The sequence below is a fragment of the Rhizomucor pusillus genome (genome assembly GCF_041956525.1).
Source record: "Rhizomucor pusillus strain CBS 183.67 unplaced genomic scaffold VTP01scaffold_14, whole genome shotgun sequence".
NCBI classification, from domain to species: Eukaryota; Fungi; Mucoromycota; class Mucoromycetes; order Mucorales; family Lichtheimiaceae; genus Rhizomucor; species Rhizomucor pusillus.
Genome location: NW_027192156.1, coordinates 485,802 through 501,664, shown reverse-complemented (window position 1 = coordinate 501,664; position 15,863 = coordinate 485,802). Strand labels below are relative to the sequence as shown.

The 15,863-nt window shown below is 42.4% G+C and overlaps 5 protein-coding genes and 1 non-coding gene across 6 annotated transcripts; 2 read left to right on the top strand and 4 right to left on the bottom strand.

The window, feature by feature from the left end:
* Window positions 1–698: 698 nt before the first annotated feature.
* On the bottom strand, window positions 699–772 carry VTP01DRAFT_t74. Its single transcript has one exon. It is a non-coding gene; the product is annotated as a tRNA-Asn (tRNA).
* Window positions 773–3,069: 2,297 nt separating this feature from the next.
* VTP01DRAFT_2895 (uncharacterized protein) lies at window positions 3,070–6,617 on the bottom strand (the record flags this gene model as incomplete). Its single annotated transcript, XM_069381405.1, has 7 exons — window positions 3,070–3,248; window positions 3,312–3,515; window positions 3,681–3,814; window positions 4,093–5,057; window positions 5,152–5,214; window positions 5,282–5,709; window positions 5,789–6,617. 7 exons carry the CDS (start codon window positions 6,615–6,617, stop codon window positions 3,070–3,072), a joined length of 2,802 nt encoding a protein of 933 aa, XP_069237101.1.
* Window positions 6,618–8,275: 1,658 nt separating this feature from the next.
* On the top strand, window positions 8,276–9,786 carry VTP01DRAFT_2894 (uncharacterized protein; the record flags this gene model as incomplete). Its single annotated transcript, XM_069381404.1, has 4 exons — window positions 8,276–8,453; window positions 8,524–8,553; window positions 8,624–8,726; window positions 9,567–9,786. The coding sequence occupies 4 exons, from the start codon at window positions 8,276–8,278 to the stop codon at window positions 9,784–9,786; spliced, it is 531 nt and encodes a 176-aa protein (XP_069237100.1).
* Window positions 9,787–10,081: 295 nt separating this feature from the next.
* Window positions 10,082–11,868, bottom strand: VTP01DRAFT_2893 (uncharacterized protein; the record flags this gene model as incomplete). The annotated part of the gene is made up of 2 exons (XM_069381403.1): window positions 10,082–11,311; window positions 11,368–11,868. 2 exons carry the CDS (start codon window positions 11,866–11,868, stop codon window positions 10,082–10,084), a joined length of 1,731 nt encoding a protein of 576 aa, XP_069237099.1.
* A 221-nt stretch (window positions 11,869–12,089) lies between these two features.
* On the bottom strand, window positions 12,090–13,007 carry VTP01DRAFT_2892 (uncharacterized protein; the record flags this gene model as incomplete). Its single annotated transcript, XM_069381402.1, has 3 exons — window positions 12,090–12,417; window positions 12,481–12,877; window positions 12,941–13,007. 3 exons carry the CDS (start codon window positions 13,005–13,007, stop codon window positions 12,090–12,092), a joined length of 792 nt encoding a protein of 263 aa, XP_069237098.1.
* Window positions 13,008–13,598: 591 nt separating this feature from the next.
* On the top strand, window positions 13,599–15,571 carry VTP01DRAFT_2891 (uncharacterized protein; the record flags this gene model as incomplete). Its single annotated transcript, XM_069381401.1, has 12 exons — window positions 13,599–13,633; window positions 13,698–13,948; window positions 14,013–14,125; window positions 14,183–14,304; window positions 14,369–14,488; window positions 14,549–14,610; window positions 14,671–14,743; window positions 14,806–14,880; window positions 14,941–15,157; window positions 15,211–15,284; window positions 15,346–15,466; window positions 15,524–15,571. The coding sequence occupies 12 exons, from the start codon at window positions 13,599–13,601 to the stop codon at window positions 15,569–15,571; spliced, it is 1,311 nt and encodes a 436-aa protein (XP_069237097.1).
* Window positions 15,572–15,863: the final 292 nt, after the last annotated feature.

The following is a 15,863-nucleotide window of genomic DNA, read 5'->3' as shown; positions in this document are numbered from 1 at the left end:
TCCTTGTATGTGTATCTCTTCTTGTCCTGTCTTTCATCCTCTTCTGATACAAGTTATTAGCTACTAGCGGGAAAAATTTCAGCGTTAGTCATTTATTCTGTCTCTTCCTCCTTTCCCACTCATCCTCTTCAGCACATGTTATTGGATCTACAGGCAATGAGCTTACCAAGTGTTTTTCAATATTATTTGTGTATTAACTGAAATCTCTAGGAGATACAGGGAAGCATATACTGTTAATGTTCTTATGCAAGACTACTAGGCGCACAGGGATACTATCCAGCAAAGGTGCATCGAGACTTTTTCATTATTTATCGTTTACGATTATTTGCAAGATGCTCCATATTTACAAATAATATGAGGATCTTGGTCTAGGTCTAGGAAGTATTACCATAAACTGAAAGCGCTCTATACTGGGATGCGGTGACCAGGATGGTTTAGGGAACTATCCTGTACGTAGATACCACTACTACTGGTAGTAATCTTACTGCAAGAAGTGGCGGAGAGAAGATCATTTACGGCATAACCGGAACGTAACGCTCCAAAGAATGGCCTATTTTTCATTAATAAATTTGTTAACTCAACCAAATAAAAGCAACTTTTGCTGGCTTAGCAGTTTGAGGGCAGCAAAAAAAATATACTGTGAAATAGTATGCCACCAGAAGGACCCTGGGAGGTAAGCCCGAAAAAGGAAAAATAAACGCTCCTGGGTGGGCTCGAACCACCAACCTCCTGATTAACAGTCAGACGCGCTAGCCAATTGCGCCACAAGAGCCCTCTCTGAGCGTTGTTTGTTTAATTTATATTTAAAGTAAATATGTATATTTCTTTGCTTTTTTCCTACGTTTTTGCAGTTTCTACTTATATTTCTAGTATGTATAAGTATTTTTAAAGCATTGTAACAATATAAAAAGGTCGGTTACACCGAAATAACGCAATAAAGGTTTTCGGATAAACCATTCATATCGGGTAAATTATTTACCCTGTCGCCTATGCTATCCCGTCGACATGGTAATTCGCGATTGTACAAAATTCTCGACGAAGAGCTATTATTCATTCCCAATAGCTGTCCAATTACTGAAAAAAAGCTGAATACAAAATAGGCTTTTTGAACTTGGACCTAAAGGGTTAGACATGCACAATATGGCATTCATAACGAGAATGCGGAATAAGGGAAATCACGGTACTCCCACTTGCAGATACGTGCATCTGTCATGACGACGGAGTGACATGTTCAGAGGTCTTTGGGATGTTTTGCTATTGAGAAGCATGGTAATTGTTATGAGGTGAAGTAAGAATAAGCTCAGGAAATATGTGTGAGATTTCATAGCAATTGATGATCGAGGATCGACTTGGTGAATTATTGGTAACAATGCTTGCATGTCATCTGCAACTCTGCGTTTGTAAAAGGCTTGACAGAGAAACTTTTGGTTTTAGATTTTATTCTCTGATACGCCAGTTACAGTGCATTTCTTGGCAGATGGGAAGACATTCTCGGAAGCTTTCATCAACGCAACGCAGCGATCAACATGGAAACGTCGGGAGTGATGCCATTGAGTTCATATATTTTGCTTCGGAGGGTAGAAGAAACCAGCGGTAGGAGTCATAAATTTCATCCTCCATCCAAACCATAGCAATCTGGAAGGATGAAATTGCTAATACCAGCAGTGCTGAGCATGGAAATTTCGAGACGTTGGTGTTGTAGTTCGCACCAATCATCAAGGCTTGCCTGATCCAACATGTAGTGAGCATTCTTCAAGGCATTGCAGATACGATGCTCAAGCATTTTGCTGAGGTTGGAACAGCGAAAAAATGGCAAAATAATCTCTCTCACGCAAAAGTCTTAAGGTTTGCTGGATCGTACCTGCGTTGTTTACTTCGTTTAACGCACTCTGATGTTTGCGCGGGTACCGAGACGTTCGTAAGGAATAGCGTTGCAATAGTCCATTTTTTCCATCTTGACAATGTTCACTGCCGTACATTGGTGGACGATTGTGAATATCGTTAAACTTCGTGAATATAATGGTGCTCCTTAAGGTTATGCGTCAACGTGGCGACACGGATGTAAGCCGTACCGTATTTAGCAACTAACGAATTCTGTATTTCCATGTTGTCTGCCGTTTTTCCCCGGTTGTTTCGGTACTGCCCACATTAAGCACACTGATACGTAACGCGTACGTTGCCATCCCTCTGTAGATCGTCGTTTCACGCTGTTTCGCTCCGAATATGTGACGCCATGCGCTGCTGACACCTGAGGTATACAGTCCTCAAACTCTTCAAGATCACTGCGGTAATCGCGTTCGAGCAATGAGGTCGGCTTGAGAAAGAAGAAACGACAGGAACAGGGAGGGGGAGCACTGAATTTTTGTGCAGTTGGATACCCGAATATTTGTGCGGTTACTACTTGTATAACAATAGCTAGACCAACTCATGACACATCGTAAATTCCATTTCTTTGTAGTTGGGCATTTTTATTATCGCCATTGCAAAGCTTCGTAAAAAATAAGAGCTAGTTTTCTGTGGCAATCGTTTTAACTTTGCAGCAAGACTCAAGTCTTGGATCTTCATTTTTTCATCCTACATTTATAAAATGAATCCTTAACTTTGACGGTATCTTCCTCTCTCAGTATCTAAAGTGTAGAAGACTTTCTCTTTAGGTATAAAAGGGACTCTGCACAAATTTTTGGGCATCCCATTACAATAACAGTACACTAAGGAAAGCAGTGGATACTCTCCATTTATGCAAATCCTGTCTCCCAATATCAAACAATGAAGAAAGTGCATAGTAGATGCATTCCATTCTCTAATGCTTGTCATTTACTTCGGAGACTAGCTAATCTAGTCTATCTGTTCTTCAACAGAAGCCTTCCCCGCATCGCCTATGAAACTACAGCGTTAATAGCAAAGTACTAATACGTGTCTCATTTTATTACCTGATGGGTGGAGGTGTGTTCGTTGTTTTTGGAGCAGCATTGCAGAGGCTGCATATCGATGAAAACAGTGAAGGAAATACCCTTGCATATTTGTGTATCCAGCTATGGCGATACATACAGCTGCTAGCTCGTCTCTGTTTTAGGTATTCTTGTGCTTCTGGTAACTTATACAGTCTGGATTCATACAAATGGATGATCCATTGACCGTGACCATCTTGTATTGGTCCTTAATTCTGAGCCTTCTTTTTTGACGGATGATTGGGCCGAAACAAAACGGACAAGTTTTGGAACTGCGGAATTCATCCGTAGTTGCAATCACTGCATAGCGACAATGTTCTTTCAATAATTTCTTGCCGCCTCGGCGAGTATGCCCCTTTAGACGGCTCCCAATACCGGTTCCTTGGTTTCCAATGGACATGACAGGAATGGCTTTGTCGTCGCATGCATCATTTTTTATCGCTCTCCGCTCTTCAGCAGCTACCTGACTATAAGCAATCTTTGTCGCTAACTCTTGATTTCGTTTTTCTTTTTCGCCCGAGGTGACTGATAAAAAGACCTCAGAATCGGTCTTGATTCGCACGCAACCTAAAGATAAATTTAGAATAGGTACAATGTCAAGTCAAGCTGATCATTTGCTCACCCTATGAGCTACAGACACGTCTTCAGCTGCTGATGCGGTTTTCATCGAGTATTCACTTTATTGTTTTTCTGCATTTTGGACAGCCGTGTTTCTTGCTTTTCTTCTATTACGTAAACGTGAATGTTGGTTGCTCAGTGACTTCTCGTTCAGTTGCGGTGCTGTAATACAGATGGATTTTGGTATTTCCACGTACGTGCCAGTATCGTCAGTACGCGTATCGATGGGGATTTCATCGTCCGCAATGCTAAGTATGTCAAATGTGTTGTAGAGTGACAAATGATAATTCATTCTATCAGCTGTCATAGGGACTGTCGTAGACATCGTTTGCAAGCCATAGTCCGTGCCGCTATACGCTATAGGCTTTCCTGCCTCGTAAGCTTCTTTTTCCAGAGTAGATATTGTTATATTGGCTGGGAAACTCTCACAAGCGAAGTTTCGCAAAGTAAGCACCATCTTTTTCTTGGTCTGATCACCAGCTTTTTGTTGTGGTCTTGTCTCCTTTTTTGCTTTTGGATCAGATACCGGATCGTGCGCATGTCTTTTAATTCCAGCGCCGTCTCTTCTGCGGCTGTGATTGCCCAGGCACGTTTTAATCGTAGTTCCTTTAGTTCCTGGAATTTTCGAATATCGTTTTGCTGCATGTCCACCGTTGCATGTTCGCATACTGCTATGGCTTCTTTGCGTTCCTTTTGCTGCATTTTGTATACGGCTTCTTTTGATAAAATCTCTTCATTTAGGACTTCCAGGTCAATGCTGAATATATCATCCTTAGTTTCTTGCTGCCCTGCTGTTCTATCAACCGAGGTCGGAATCTGATTTGCATGTTTCTTTCTACCTAAGAGTCGTACGACGCCAAAGGATGTCAGAATCGCACGATTCTGGAACTGGAGATCTGATTCTTCACAGATTTGCTTGATTTTGTCAATATCCAAGAAAGATCCGATCATCACCTCCTTGTTTTCACGCGCTTTTCTGATGTTCGTTATTTTTTCATCCTTGGAGGTATAGATATCGAAGCATCCATTGTTGGAAGCGAACATCTCGTACATAGCTGCAGCGTCGAGCGTTAAAGATTGGATTTTTGCCGGTGATATCGTTCGCGAAATTTGTGCCGTAAATTCCGGGTATCCACAGGTTATTAACAGTGTATTTGCAAACACGACAAATGGTAGAGTATCTGCAATCGACCGGTTTTTCTTCCCGTTTGAAGCTTGAAGGAAGGGTCTGAGCAGTTTGGCGATGAACGCTATTATTTGAGTTTCTTTGGATGAAAGCTCCAGATCGTCGTAGCAAGCGCTGGTCACATCTTGCTCTGTTATTTCGTTGGCCAAAGTGGTTGAAAAAAGGAGGGTTTTGCAAATGCCCTTCAAGCGGTTCAATCGCTTTCTACTCGGTTCCCGATTGGTCAGAAATGACTTCTTCCGTGTGCTCTTCTTCATTCGAATCTTCTTCATGCTACTCCAAAATTTCAATGATTTCTTCCTCTTCTAGACCATTTTTCAATAGTTCTGATACTAGTTCATCCTATCCATAATCTACTTAGCATTCCTATAAAGGTTTAATATCAGAGTGAGCGCTCACCTCATCGACAGTATATTCGTTTGGTACAGTACTGGCAGAGTCCCCGGCTGCAAACTGCACGATCTGAACAAAAGTATCGAACGAATCCGTTAATACATCATTTTGCAAATAACCACACTCCTCAGCTTACGGTGTCCTGAGGCTTTCTATCCAATCTCTTTTGCCAGGCTTCGTTTATAGCATGTATTCGCTGCTGACATTTATAACGCCGCTTAGCCTCTTGGTGTTCATCTCCGGCTTGCATGATACGGCTTTCTGTTTTGCGCAGGTACTTGCTCTCTTCGTAAAGCTTGTTCCGCTGCAAATTACGAATGGCTGAAGTTTTGACAGAGTCTTTGGACTCTTTTTCTCTTTCGCTTTTCTGGAAACCAAGTCTTTGTAATGCGCTTCTCTTTTTGGAGCCAAGTGTAACCTCAATAGGATGCGAACCACGTATTCGGCCGACCTTGAAAGCAACTTGTTGTCCGCCCACATGTTTTCCAATTTTTGCAGTACTGTTGAATGGCCTGGTTAATTGTTTGAGACATTCCAGCCGGTGCAGGTAGTAAATAGTAAAAGCTTTCGACAAAAAAATCGGCGTTAATACTGCCAAGAGCTCTTTGCTGCACAGTTGTGGCCATATTTCCAAGGTATATACTGTGTAATTTTTCGATATGCTGCTGCTCAAATAGGGCCGTATCTGCGTCAGTAACGATTTGCGTATTTAAAGTGACGAACTTATTCCGCAAAAGCATTGACGTGTTTCGAATAGCGTTTCGCGGGAGGATTTCCGTCATATCGAATTGACTGCCGCCTTTTGTTGCAAGGTTTGCAATGTCATCCGATATCAACTCTTGAATTGACTTTAGTGTTTCTTTGAACATCTCAACGTGGTCCTCTGGTAAGTCAGGTCGTAGTATTTCCTTCAAAAGCACATTTGCAGTGCGATAGTCAATGACATTATCTTCGCTATCACGCAAATCGCCGACATTATCATCATTTTCTACATTGTCGATGCTTTCCCAGGAAATTTGCACTTGCTCGCTGATACTGTCAAAGTTCGAAGCTACATAGGTTCTCCGCTGTTGAAGCGGGCCGGGTGATTCGTTAGCCAGCTTATTCCTTGATGTGCCATAAGGTGTGCCACTGAGTTTGTCGGTTTCCTCCCAAGTGCCTGCAGGGACTTGCTTCAACACAAGAAACTTGTTCCTCTTTTCAATCACCTTCTTCGCGATCTTGCTTATAGCTTTGCGTTTTTTCTTTTTGTCTTCGGGCTCCTCCTTTTCAGATTTGATCTTTCGAATAGAGCCACGTATTATCTTGTAGAGCACCTCTTCGAGATTATTGATGATTTCTTCTTTGCTTATTTCGATTGGCTTTTCGACCTCTCTTTTGTTACGTAGGGTCTCTGCGGAATCGCGTAGTTTCGGAAGAGGGATAACGTTCGTACTGGGTGCTTGCGCTGTTTGATGCCTCTTCTTCTTCATAGATCTAGAAAGAGTAGGGAGTGAAAAAGAAACTGCTTACGTATGAAACAAAACAGAAAAATTTATGTCGACGTTCACGCAGCGCTTGGTTGAAGAAAGAAAAAATTTAACGGATGACAATCTTTCGTATACGCCAGTATACATCCAGTTTGCAAACCAGGTACTGGCCCAATGTTGAGAATTCAAGCTTAAGCGCAAACAACCCTGAAAATTGAATTTTGGCAAGAAATGCATACATGGAACTTTTCGATTTATGGCAAACATATGGATATGTACAATAGCATTGGAAGGAACTACGTTGGATGCATTGACAAAACTGCAAAACCCTTTTATCTACAATATTGCAACCGCAAGTCATTATTCACTGTCTAACCATCCCGTCATCAATGTTCACCATTTCAGACAGTCAACATCTCTGAGTAATGCGAGACTGTAACGTTATCTCTAGCAATTATCTATGCAAGACTAATATAGTTGACGTAGTCGATAATCTGCTCTTGTTGGATTTTGATGCATGAAAACGATGGTGTATGAAGGTTGTGTATAAACGATAGTAATCAAAATTAATGTAAAAGAGAAATAAGCATTTTGGTTATATTTGTAGCAATAAGATAACAATGTATGTATACTGCATGTACTAAATGCACATATGCTCAGTTAAGACCGATAAGTATAGGCAGATTCAGAAAAGTTTGATATCGAACTTGGGGTTAGGTGGCCTGAGCAAACACAAATATACAGTCTGCAATGAAAGTAAGACATACAGCAGTTGCCACTCCCTTCGCCCGTTGCTTAAGCGAGGTAGATCTGAGAATCAATACAACTCTCCTGCAACAGCAAGTTATCCTTGTCGAATACAGCTCTTGACTTGTTAACACTTATTGTTAGATGGAGTTTGGCACCTATCCTCTCTCCATGAAACAGCAATAACAACAGCTGGAAGAAAACAGTAACGATAAGTAGCGTCGCTCCAAAGATATACTACAACTTGAAGATATTCGTTAAAGGAGAATTGTTTCCAGTAAAAGATTTGTGGAATATATTCCGTATAATAGCTAGAGGTATATTTGTGCGGTTCGTGCAATAACATCCAAGTATCTGTGACTCTAAATGCTCAATCGACATGCATATGTTCCAAGTATCTGGAAATATTTCCGGTGAATCCGAGCACTGGCATGTTTTCAGTGTAAAGAGGAAGGAGAGAGATTTTTATCCCACTATTTACAGAAGACTATTTTCCTTTATGCATCTGCTGTGTATACCAATAGAGTTTACACGCATTATCTCATTAAACCGCATCATATCCTTACGAGGCTTTCAATGAACAGCATATTCGGCATGTTGGCTATACAATTTTTTCGACTCATGACTGCGGCGCGCACTACTGTAGTAAGTCATAACGATAAACTGAAAGAGTGAAGCAAAGCAGCAAAGGAAGCGCTGTTTACGACTACGCGACTGAACATCTGTGTCTTGTGACGGCAATGTACCAATTGCATTTTAGCGAAATGCGATTAAAACACACAAAGATATGGACCAATACCAGCAATGGCCGCACAAATTTTCTTTATTGTATCGCCAGATTTCTACGCAGAGAACAGCCGTAAGAAGGCAAGGAATGAAACAATGTATCGTGCATTCGACTGCTAGAGAAGAAAATGGAGAAGGATATTAGATCCATCAAAAACACAGATATTTTCGGTAATATCCAAGAGCCATCATTCCAGAAACCAGGAGGTCAATTGTTTGTGGTATCTTTGGATCACTTTGTGATGAACCATGTGCATCCGGCAAATTGCCATTTTTGGACCGAGGTTAGCCGATTTACTGGTCTTGGTAGTTAAATCCATAAACTATGAGCAGCTATGAAAGAGAACCGAATTTAGGCATTCTTTGTCGAGAACAGAATCTGGAAGCTTCCAGGAGCGGCGCCGCAGTAGCGTGTTTTATTAATGGATATTGTTCACGACTATCTGCTGCACTAAAGTAAACTTTAATTCTTCAAGATGTAGCTGATACGACTTCCGAGGTCAATATCTCAGCGAAACCTACTCAGCGAAAAATCGTAGGTTCAAACGTTAAGCAAGAGGGTGCCTACCTTGAGTTGTGGTAACTATTGTTATTCTTTATCCGTGATGAACGATATCTTGACCGACCGTATCGGAATAGGTCGATCGTGGCGCGCATGACCTGCAAAGCCATTGTGGCGCGCCACTCCTCTTTTTTTTTTTTTTTTTTTTTTTTTTTTTTTGAATGGCCAATAGATATCGTTCCTACACTTTGGACTGACAAGTGCTGCGGTAGGAGGCTGCTTTGAAGCAGTAAAAGTGATAGCTCGAGTTCTGGACAAATGGATCACTTGCACGTATATGTGTCTATTGATAATGTGTATTTGTTGGAGCTATTTGTAGGGCAAATGTGCATACTTCCCCTAATCTCCACAATCTTAAACTTTTTTACGCGCTTTCGCTGTCGGCGGCGGGCTGCTCAGCCCTTGCAGTTGCTGGAATTTTCTGTCCGGTTTCCATGGCGATGGATGACGATAATTTGTGCCAACTTGAATCTTGGTTGCACAGCTGTCTTCCACGCGCAGCATGGCATGACCTCATCTGCTCTTTATCTATCTTCTTTCTGTTATCCTTCAAATCTATTGGCAAGAGATCATAACGTTTAAATATAGCAATTACCTGCTAGGTACCCCGCAGATTCCTAGCAAGTTACTGAGCACATGACGATTTCTCGCGTGGAGATTTTGATCTGTGCGTGGCACACAGCTGGCGTGCCAGCAAGCTTTTTTTTCTTTAACACTGCTGCGTAAAAAAATTAAAGGCACTCGCTTAGCAAGGCTGATATTATAAAAGGAGTCGTGAATGAGTCTTGTTTGCTCATACATCTTCCTCCTCCTACATTCTCTACAACTTTGTGAATACTTAAATCAATCAGCACCAGCACTATCACTATCATGCCAGTCCAGTGGGTCTATCAAGCAGGTACCATGTGGGTCCCTTTTGATCCCCAAGCCAACGCATGCATCGAAAACTTGTGGCGAACTGGTTCAGCGGCCAACGTCTACGTCGCATCCCTTCGCGGAATGGTCTATGTAAACGGCCCAGCTTTGTATGCTCAGCAGTATTCGACGCGTATTGTAATTGCAAGAACTGGATCGTGACAGCATTGCTTACCAAGCCTTCATATCTGACACTGCTTTTTTATTCATCATTTTCAACGTTCATCTTGCAACATCATAGACCTTTTTGTATTTTTCCTTCCCTCTTGTATTATTTATAGACTTTTTTCTTTTCTTTTTTCCTACTTGTTCTTGTATATTTCAAACTACCGCCTCCTTCTGCTTATAACAAGATTGCAATGCTGTATATAACGTCGCCGATCAGAATAAACCACAGTAATAACATTTTTCCATAACTACTTTAACCTTTTTCATTATTATTGACTGAAAATGTTGTTTACAAGGTCAGGATAGCAGGTTGATTTTCGCCTTCCAGAGAGGGCAATGGTAATTTCAGCTTATCCTCTGTCTGGGAAGCTGGGTCAACGAATCGATAGTTTTCTGTAACCAAATGCTCGTTCAGAATTTGTTGCAGCTGGGTAGGATTCAATCCATTCTCAACCGCAGCGGGTATACTGCTTCCCTTTTCATCTATCGCCTCTTGCAGCAACTTGTCTGCTTTCTTTACAGCGTATCGTTGCACGAAGACTACCTGCCGTAGCTGTTCTAACTGTTCTAGGTTATTTTCCAGCACTGCTTCCAGGTCTTCAAAGTGCTTCATCTTGAGATCTAGCTTTTTGCTTTGGAAATCGATAACTGAGTAAACCAATCGCCGGATTTCTCGCTCTTCAATGGTGGCTAGCGATTTTGCTTTTGCTGCGGCTGATCCCAGTGCTATGGATGCAGCCTTGTCGATGCTCGTGCGTGGTTTCTTGCTCTTGTCGCCTGCTTCGTCGTCCACATCCATATCTTCTGGCTGTTTTCGCTTGCCATGCTCTTGATATTCTATAGCTGACTCGGCTGCCTTTGCTATCGTTTTGGGATCTACCGATGATGCCAAGTATGCCAAAATGGACATGACGGGGTTGTCGGCTTTTGAGAATGGAGTGCGTTTGTGCTCCAGAGTGCGTGAGCTGGCCTGTGATTGCTTATATGGTTCTTCAATTGGTAACTGGAGGAAATGCATAATGCACTGTTCCCTTGTGCGTGTGCCAACATGCTCAGCGATGGCGTTCCAGTCGTCATCAAACATTTCAATTGCTTCGAGCAGCAATAGTGTCTCTTCGTCTGTCCATTCTTCTGGCTTTTGTTTAAAGTTGCCCGGTTCGATTTTGATAAAGTCACTGCTGACCATTGTTGTCGGGAATCGACCTTCCTTGTAGCACAAGGCACAAAGATCCATGCTTCTAGTCTTTAAGCTGTGATACCGTTGCCGCGTGCAGTCGACGCCGCAGGTCGTACAGTAATATGGTCGGCTAGCCGCATCGAGCCGCTGCTGAGCGCTTTCGAACAGCTGTTGACGTAGCTGCAAGTTCATGCCAAGCTCGTTCTTTTCAGATTTTTTATCGACTGGCTGTGCCTTGATACTTGGACGGAAGGGTTGCAGGCCACGTGGAGTGTCAGCGGTGATTCGGAAGTGGCCGGTAAAAGGTGGTCCTACAGCAGAAGGCAGCGTAGATGGATCGCACTGAAAAAAGGAATCAATGGCTCTGCAAGCTTAGCACTGTTTGTTTTAATCCGTACCTCGCTGTTGATCAGGCCCCACTGCTCAAGAAAAGCATGTACTCGCATGATCGCGCATACATCTCCGGCCAAATTTCTTCGACATGCTGTCACAGCCAAGTATTCTTTAGGGTTAAGTCGATAAGTGTTGATCATAAAGTCGCGATAGTCCTGATAAATATTCGGTGTCTTTGACTTGTTGCGACCGTTGAAAAATTCGGGTAAGGATACGCGTTCAATATCGTGGATCTTATCCATGCTAAACCACGATGCATATTCTGGTATTTTCACAGGCTTGGTCTGTTCTTGGAAATATTGGCGTGCTTGCTTTTCGAGAAGAGATCGCTGTTGCTCAGCTGTCAAGGGAGTTGTGGTGGTTGTCGATTGTTCGCCTGCCGGGGCGGCTGATGTCTGCGATGCACTTTGTGATTCTTCAGCTGGAGTTTCTTCTTTGGTAGTATCTTTCATTGGCGTGTCTACTTGCTGCTCCTGAGGAGCGTTGGTTGGCTGTTGTTGTTCCATCGTTTGATCTTCGCGTGAAGGAAGTGTGTGGACTCAAATTCACGAAGGAGGTACTTTTGAAATTCCGAAGGATTCTCTGTGCCACTGACTCCCAACGATGAGACATTGCTCCCAGAAAGATAGATCGCCTTTCGAAATACTTGTTAAAGCTCGCAAATATTTCGCCGTATATATTATAATTTATTCTGTTGTATGTTTTGTATGACTAATAAAGGTATGCTCTAAATTTTTGGTGCCCATACAAGATCGGTATCGTGAGGATAAAGTACATATCCATCTCCATTTGGTTCGAAACCATGCTCTGGGATCAAACATTCGTTGATAAACTTCTCCCGGAGCTTAGTTTTTTCATCGTCGGATATGACTGCAATGTAGCTCTTTGAAAAGACGCGGCGGATTACATCGTCCCTTGAAGCTAGATAATCATTGGTGAACTGTACTTGTTCCAAGGGCAGTTTGTACAGAGCCTTTGCATCGTCAGTCTCAAAGACTTGGCGCCATCTTCCCTTGCGATATTGAGGAGCTGCTTCATCGTATCCTTCATAAACACTGAGATCAAAAGAACAATGAATTTGGTGTACTCTAAATGTCCTGATATTTTGTAGATCTTACTCTCGAAGTTTGCCTACCCAGGCACTGCGCCTACTTTCCATGTTCCAAATGAGTAAGAGCTTGCCTCCCGGCTTCAGTACACGGTGGATCTCCCTGAGACTTTGAATGTCGTCAAACCAATGGAATGCTTGTGCAACTATCACTGCATCCTGAGATTCTGACTCAACAGGGATATTCCATGAGGTGCCTTCCAGAGCTGGTATGTCTGGTAGGTCAAACTTCAACTTGGCTCGCATGTTTGCCACAGGCTCGACGGCTGTCACAGAATAACCAGCCTGGACCAGGAGTTTGGTCATGATACCGGTACCAGCGGCCAAATCGAGAACTTTCGCGCCTGGAGTAACAATAGTTTGGATGTACTCAACGGCTGCTGCCGGATAGGATGGACGTGCTTTCGCTTTAAAGGAGTTTGATGTCAGTGTTAAAGGGTTGAATAATGCTTAGCATTGTTACAACTTACCATAGTTGTCCGCACCTAAAGTGAAGCCTTTTGCAGCTACAGCGTGAGGAATCTTTTCTGAGGACATTTTTGCCTTTTCTGGATAAATAGAAAGAAACTGATGCGGGAAGAAGCCGAGAGATCGCTCATGGCATTTTTATAGGCAAATTTAATGTGCGAGGGGTCGAGAGGGGTCGTGAAACTTGCTTAGTCGAGCTTAGCAAACAATTGGATGCTGTCTTTCAAGCAACTCAGCAGGGACGATTGCAGGAAAAGGAATGTTCCGAGGTTGTCTGCCGAGACGCGGTTCGGTCCGGATCCTACTATATTCTGCAGTTTACCGATAGCATTCACTCTTCACGATGCGATTCTGGATCATAGTAGCCAATGAAGTGATTTGTTGCCACGGATACCGTTCAGTGCATTAGCACAAAATACCTTTAAACAGGCGCCGCACTAAAGGTTGCCTATACATTTGTAAATCGTATCTTCAATGCAGCAGCGTAATTTTAGAGCTAGATAGAAAACATCTTCCGTTTAAGGGACTGTACATAGGTCTCATGGTATTTTACGTGTATTGGAGAGGGATTTCCTATGTTTCAGACATCAAAGGTTCGGGCGGTACCTTAAATGCCAAGTACGACCAGTTTGGCGACGGACACCTTTACACCTGTATAAAATGATAAACTCTTTGTTTGTCATTAATCTTCAAGGGTCAGTTTCGTTAATGTCCTGCTGAATCCGACTGCCGCGTAGCGGTGCTGACGCATAAGTTTAGAAAGATCATTATCGAGAAACATTGGCGAGGGATCATCTCGCGACAGATCGTGGACGTGTTCAATGACGAAAGTACCAAGTTTATGAATTCGTTACCGGATAACTTGCAAGATAAAACTGGATCCCGAAGCGAGCTCAAAGAAGCATATTACACTCGAGAGGATGTGCCTCCAGTGCTCGAAACACCGAAATATTGGCTCTTGCATGTTTTACGAAACGACTTGATATGGCTTTGTCCTGTAGATCGCGAAGGTTAGTACGCTCAAATTTTCGATTTTTTTGTATAGCAATCTGATAATAGCAACTATACCTGCAGTGGATCCCATGCTTGTATTTGAATTCATACACAGAATTATCGATATATGCACGGATTACTTGGGCGACGTCTCAGAAGCATCGATCAGAGAGAATTTTGTAACGGTTTATCAGGTAGAGCATACTCCATTGTGATCCAATTGAAAACGACTGCTGACAATCACTCTTTAGCTTCTGGAGGAAATGATGGATTATGGTTACCCACTGACAACCGAACCAAATACACTTAAAGATATCATACCGCCACCGACTATTATGAACAAAGTTATGACAACAGTGGGAGCAGCAGCAGGGTACGTTGTTTAGATAGATTTTTTCTTTGAAAATAGAAACTTAGACGTATACTTGGATTGTTAGAGTAGCGCCTAAACTCCCGCAGAATCTTTCAAGTATACCCTGGCGCAAAGCAGGCGTCAAGTACACCCAGAACGAGATTTATTTCGATATTATTGAAGAAATCGACGCTACGATAGCACAGCAAGTATCGGCGAGGGAGGAATTAGTTACTATGGATTCTAATACGAGATGTTTAAACAGAAATGGAACGATCATATCGTGCGAAGCGCATGGAAACATTGTTGCAAACTGCAGGCTCTCGGGTAATATTACGTAGTAGTAGACCTATTAGCATATATATTCACGAATTTGATTTTATACAGGCATGCCAGATTTGACTTTAAGCTTTGTCAATCCACGTCTCATAGACGATGTCAGTTTTCATCCGTGTGTGAGGTCGGTGTACATCTAAGATATATAGCTACGAATTCGGGTTGTAGGTGACAGTGACCTGATAGATATCGTAAATGGGAAAACGATAAGGTTCTCTCCTTCGTTCCTCCTGATGGTCAATTTAAGCTCATGTCTTATCGGCAAGTATTTGAATAGATCTGTATAGGGCTTGCAGTTGACTCATTGCATATACACCTCAGTGTGCCTTTGTCGCAGTATCAAGCAATGCCGTTACACGTTAAACCTCAAATATTGCCATCCAAAAATGGCGGTAAATTTGATATCAGCGTCACTCCGCGTTCGACAGATGGAAAGCCGATTGAGCGTGTTAGACTCACTATTCCGATGCTCAAAACAACTGTCAGCATCAATGCCACCTGCAATGTCGGGCAGTACATGTATGATCCTGTGACAAAGGTATGTAAAGTAAATCCGAGCGTATCTGTCGCTGAAGCTGATGCAATATTTAGTGTATAAAATGGGACATCGGTAAGATTCAACAGAGAGATCGAGTCCCCATGCTCTCTGGTACTTTTCGAAGCAGGTATATACAAATATTTGTCAAAAAAGTATCCGTGGCACTTATTCTACTTCATTTCTTTCAGCGAGACGGATCCGGAGATCGGCTTGACTTTGAGTGCAGAGTTCCAAATCAGCATGTATGCAATATCTGGTCTTAAGGTCGACAGCTTACGATTGTATCACGAAGGCTACAAACCATACAAGGTAACGACCAGAGAAGTAATTCGGTTGGATAGTTGCTAACTGTGTGCGCATATCAAGGGTGTTCGCAGTCTGACAAAGGCTGGAAAATTTTATATTCGTACATAGTATCCGTTAGACATTTACTTACATTGCGCATGCACTGTAGCAATTACGCCTTGCTTTTTTATAGCCAATGTTGACATTGTTATTTGGTTTTTACATCAGATCTCTCCACTGTAATTTGAGTCAGCCCAGCGAAATCAAAACAAATTTTCTGCAATTTGAGCTATCAAATTATGTTTCTTTTTTGTGTTTAAATCACGTAGCAAAACATCCTTTCTTATGGAAATAGCGGTGATTTCTCAGAATACTTCCCTTTGAAGAGTACCCGCCAATGTGCCCCCAGCTTGAAAACAAC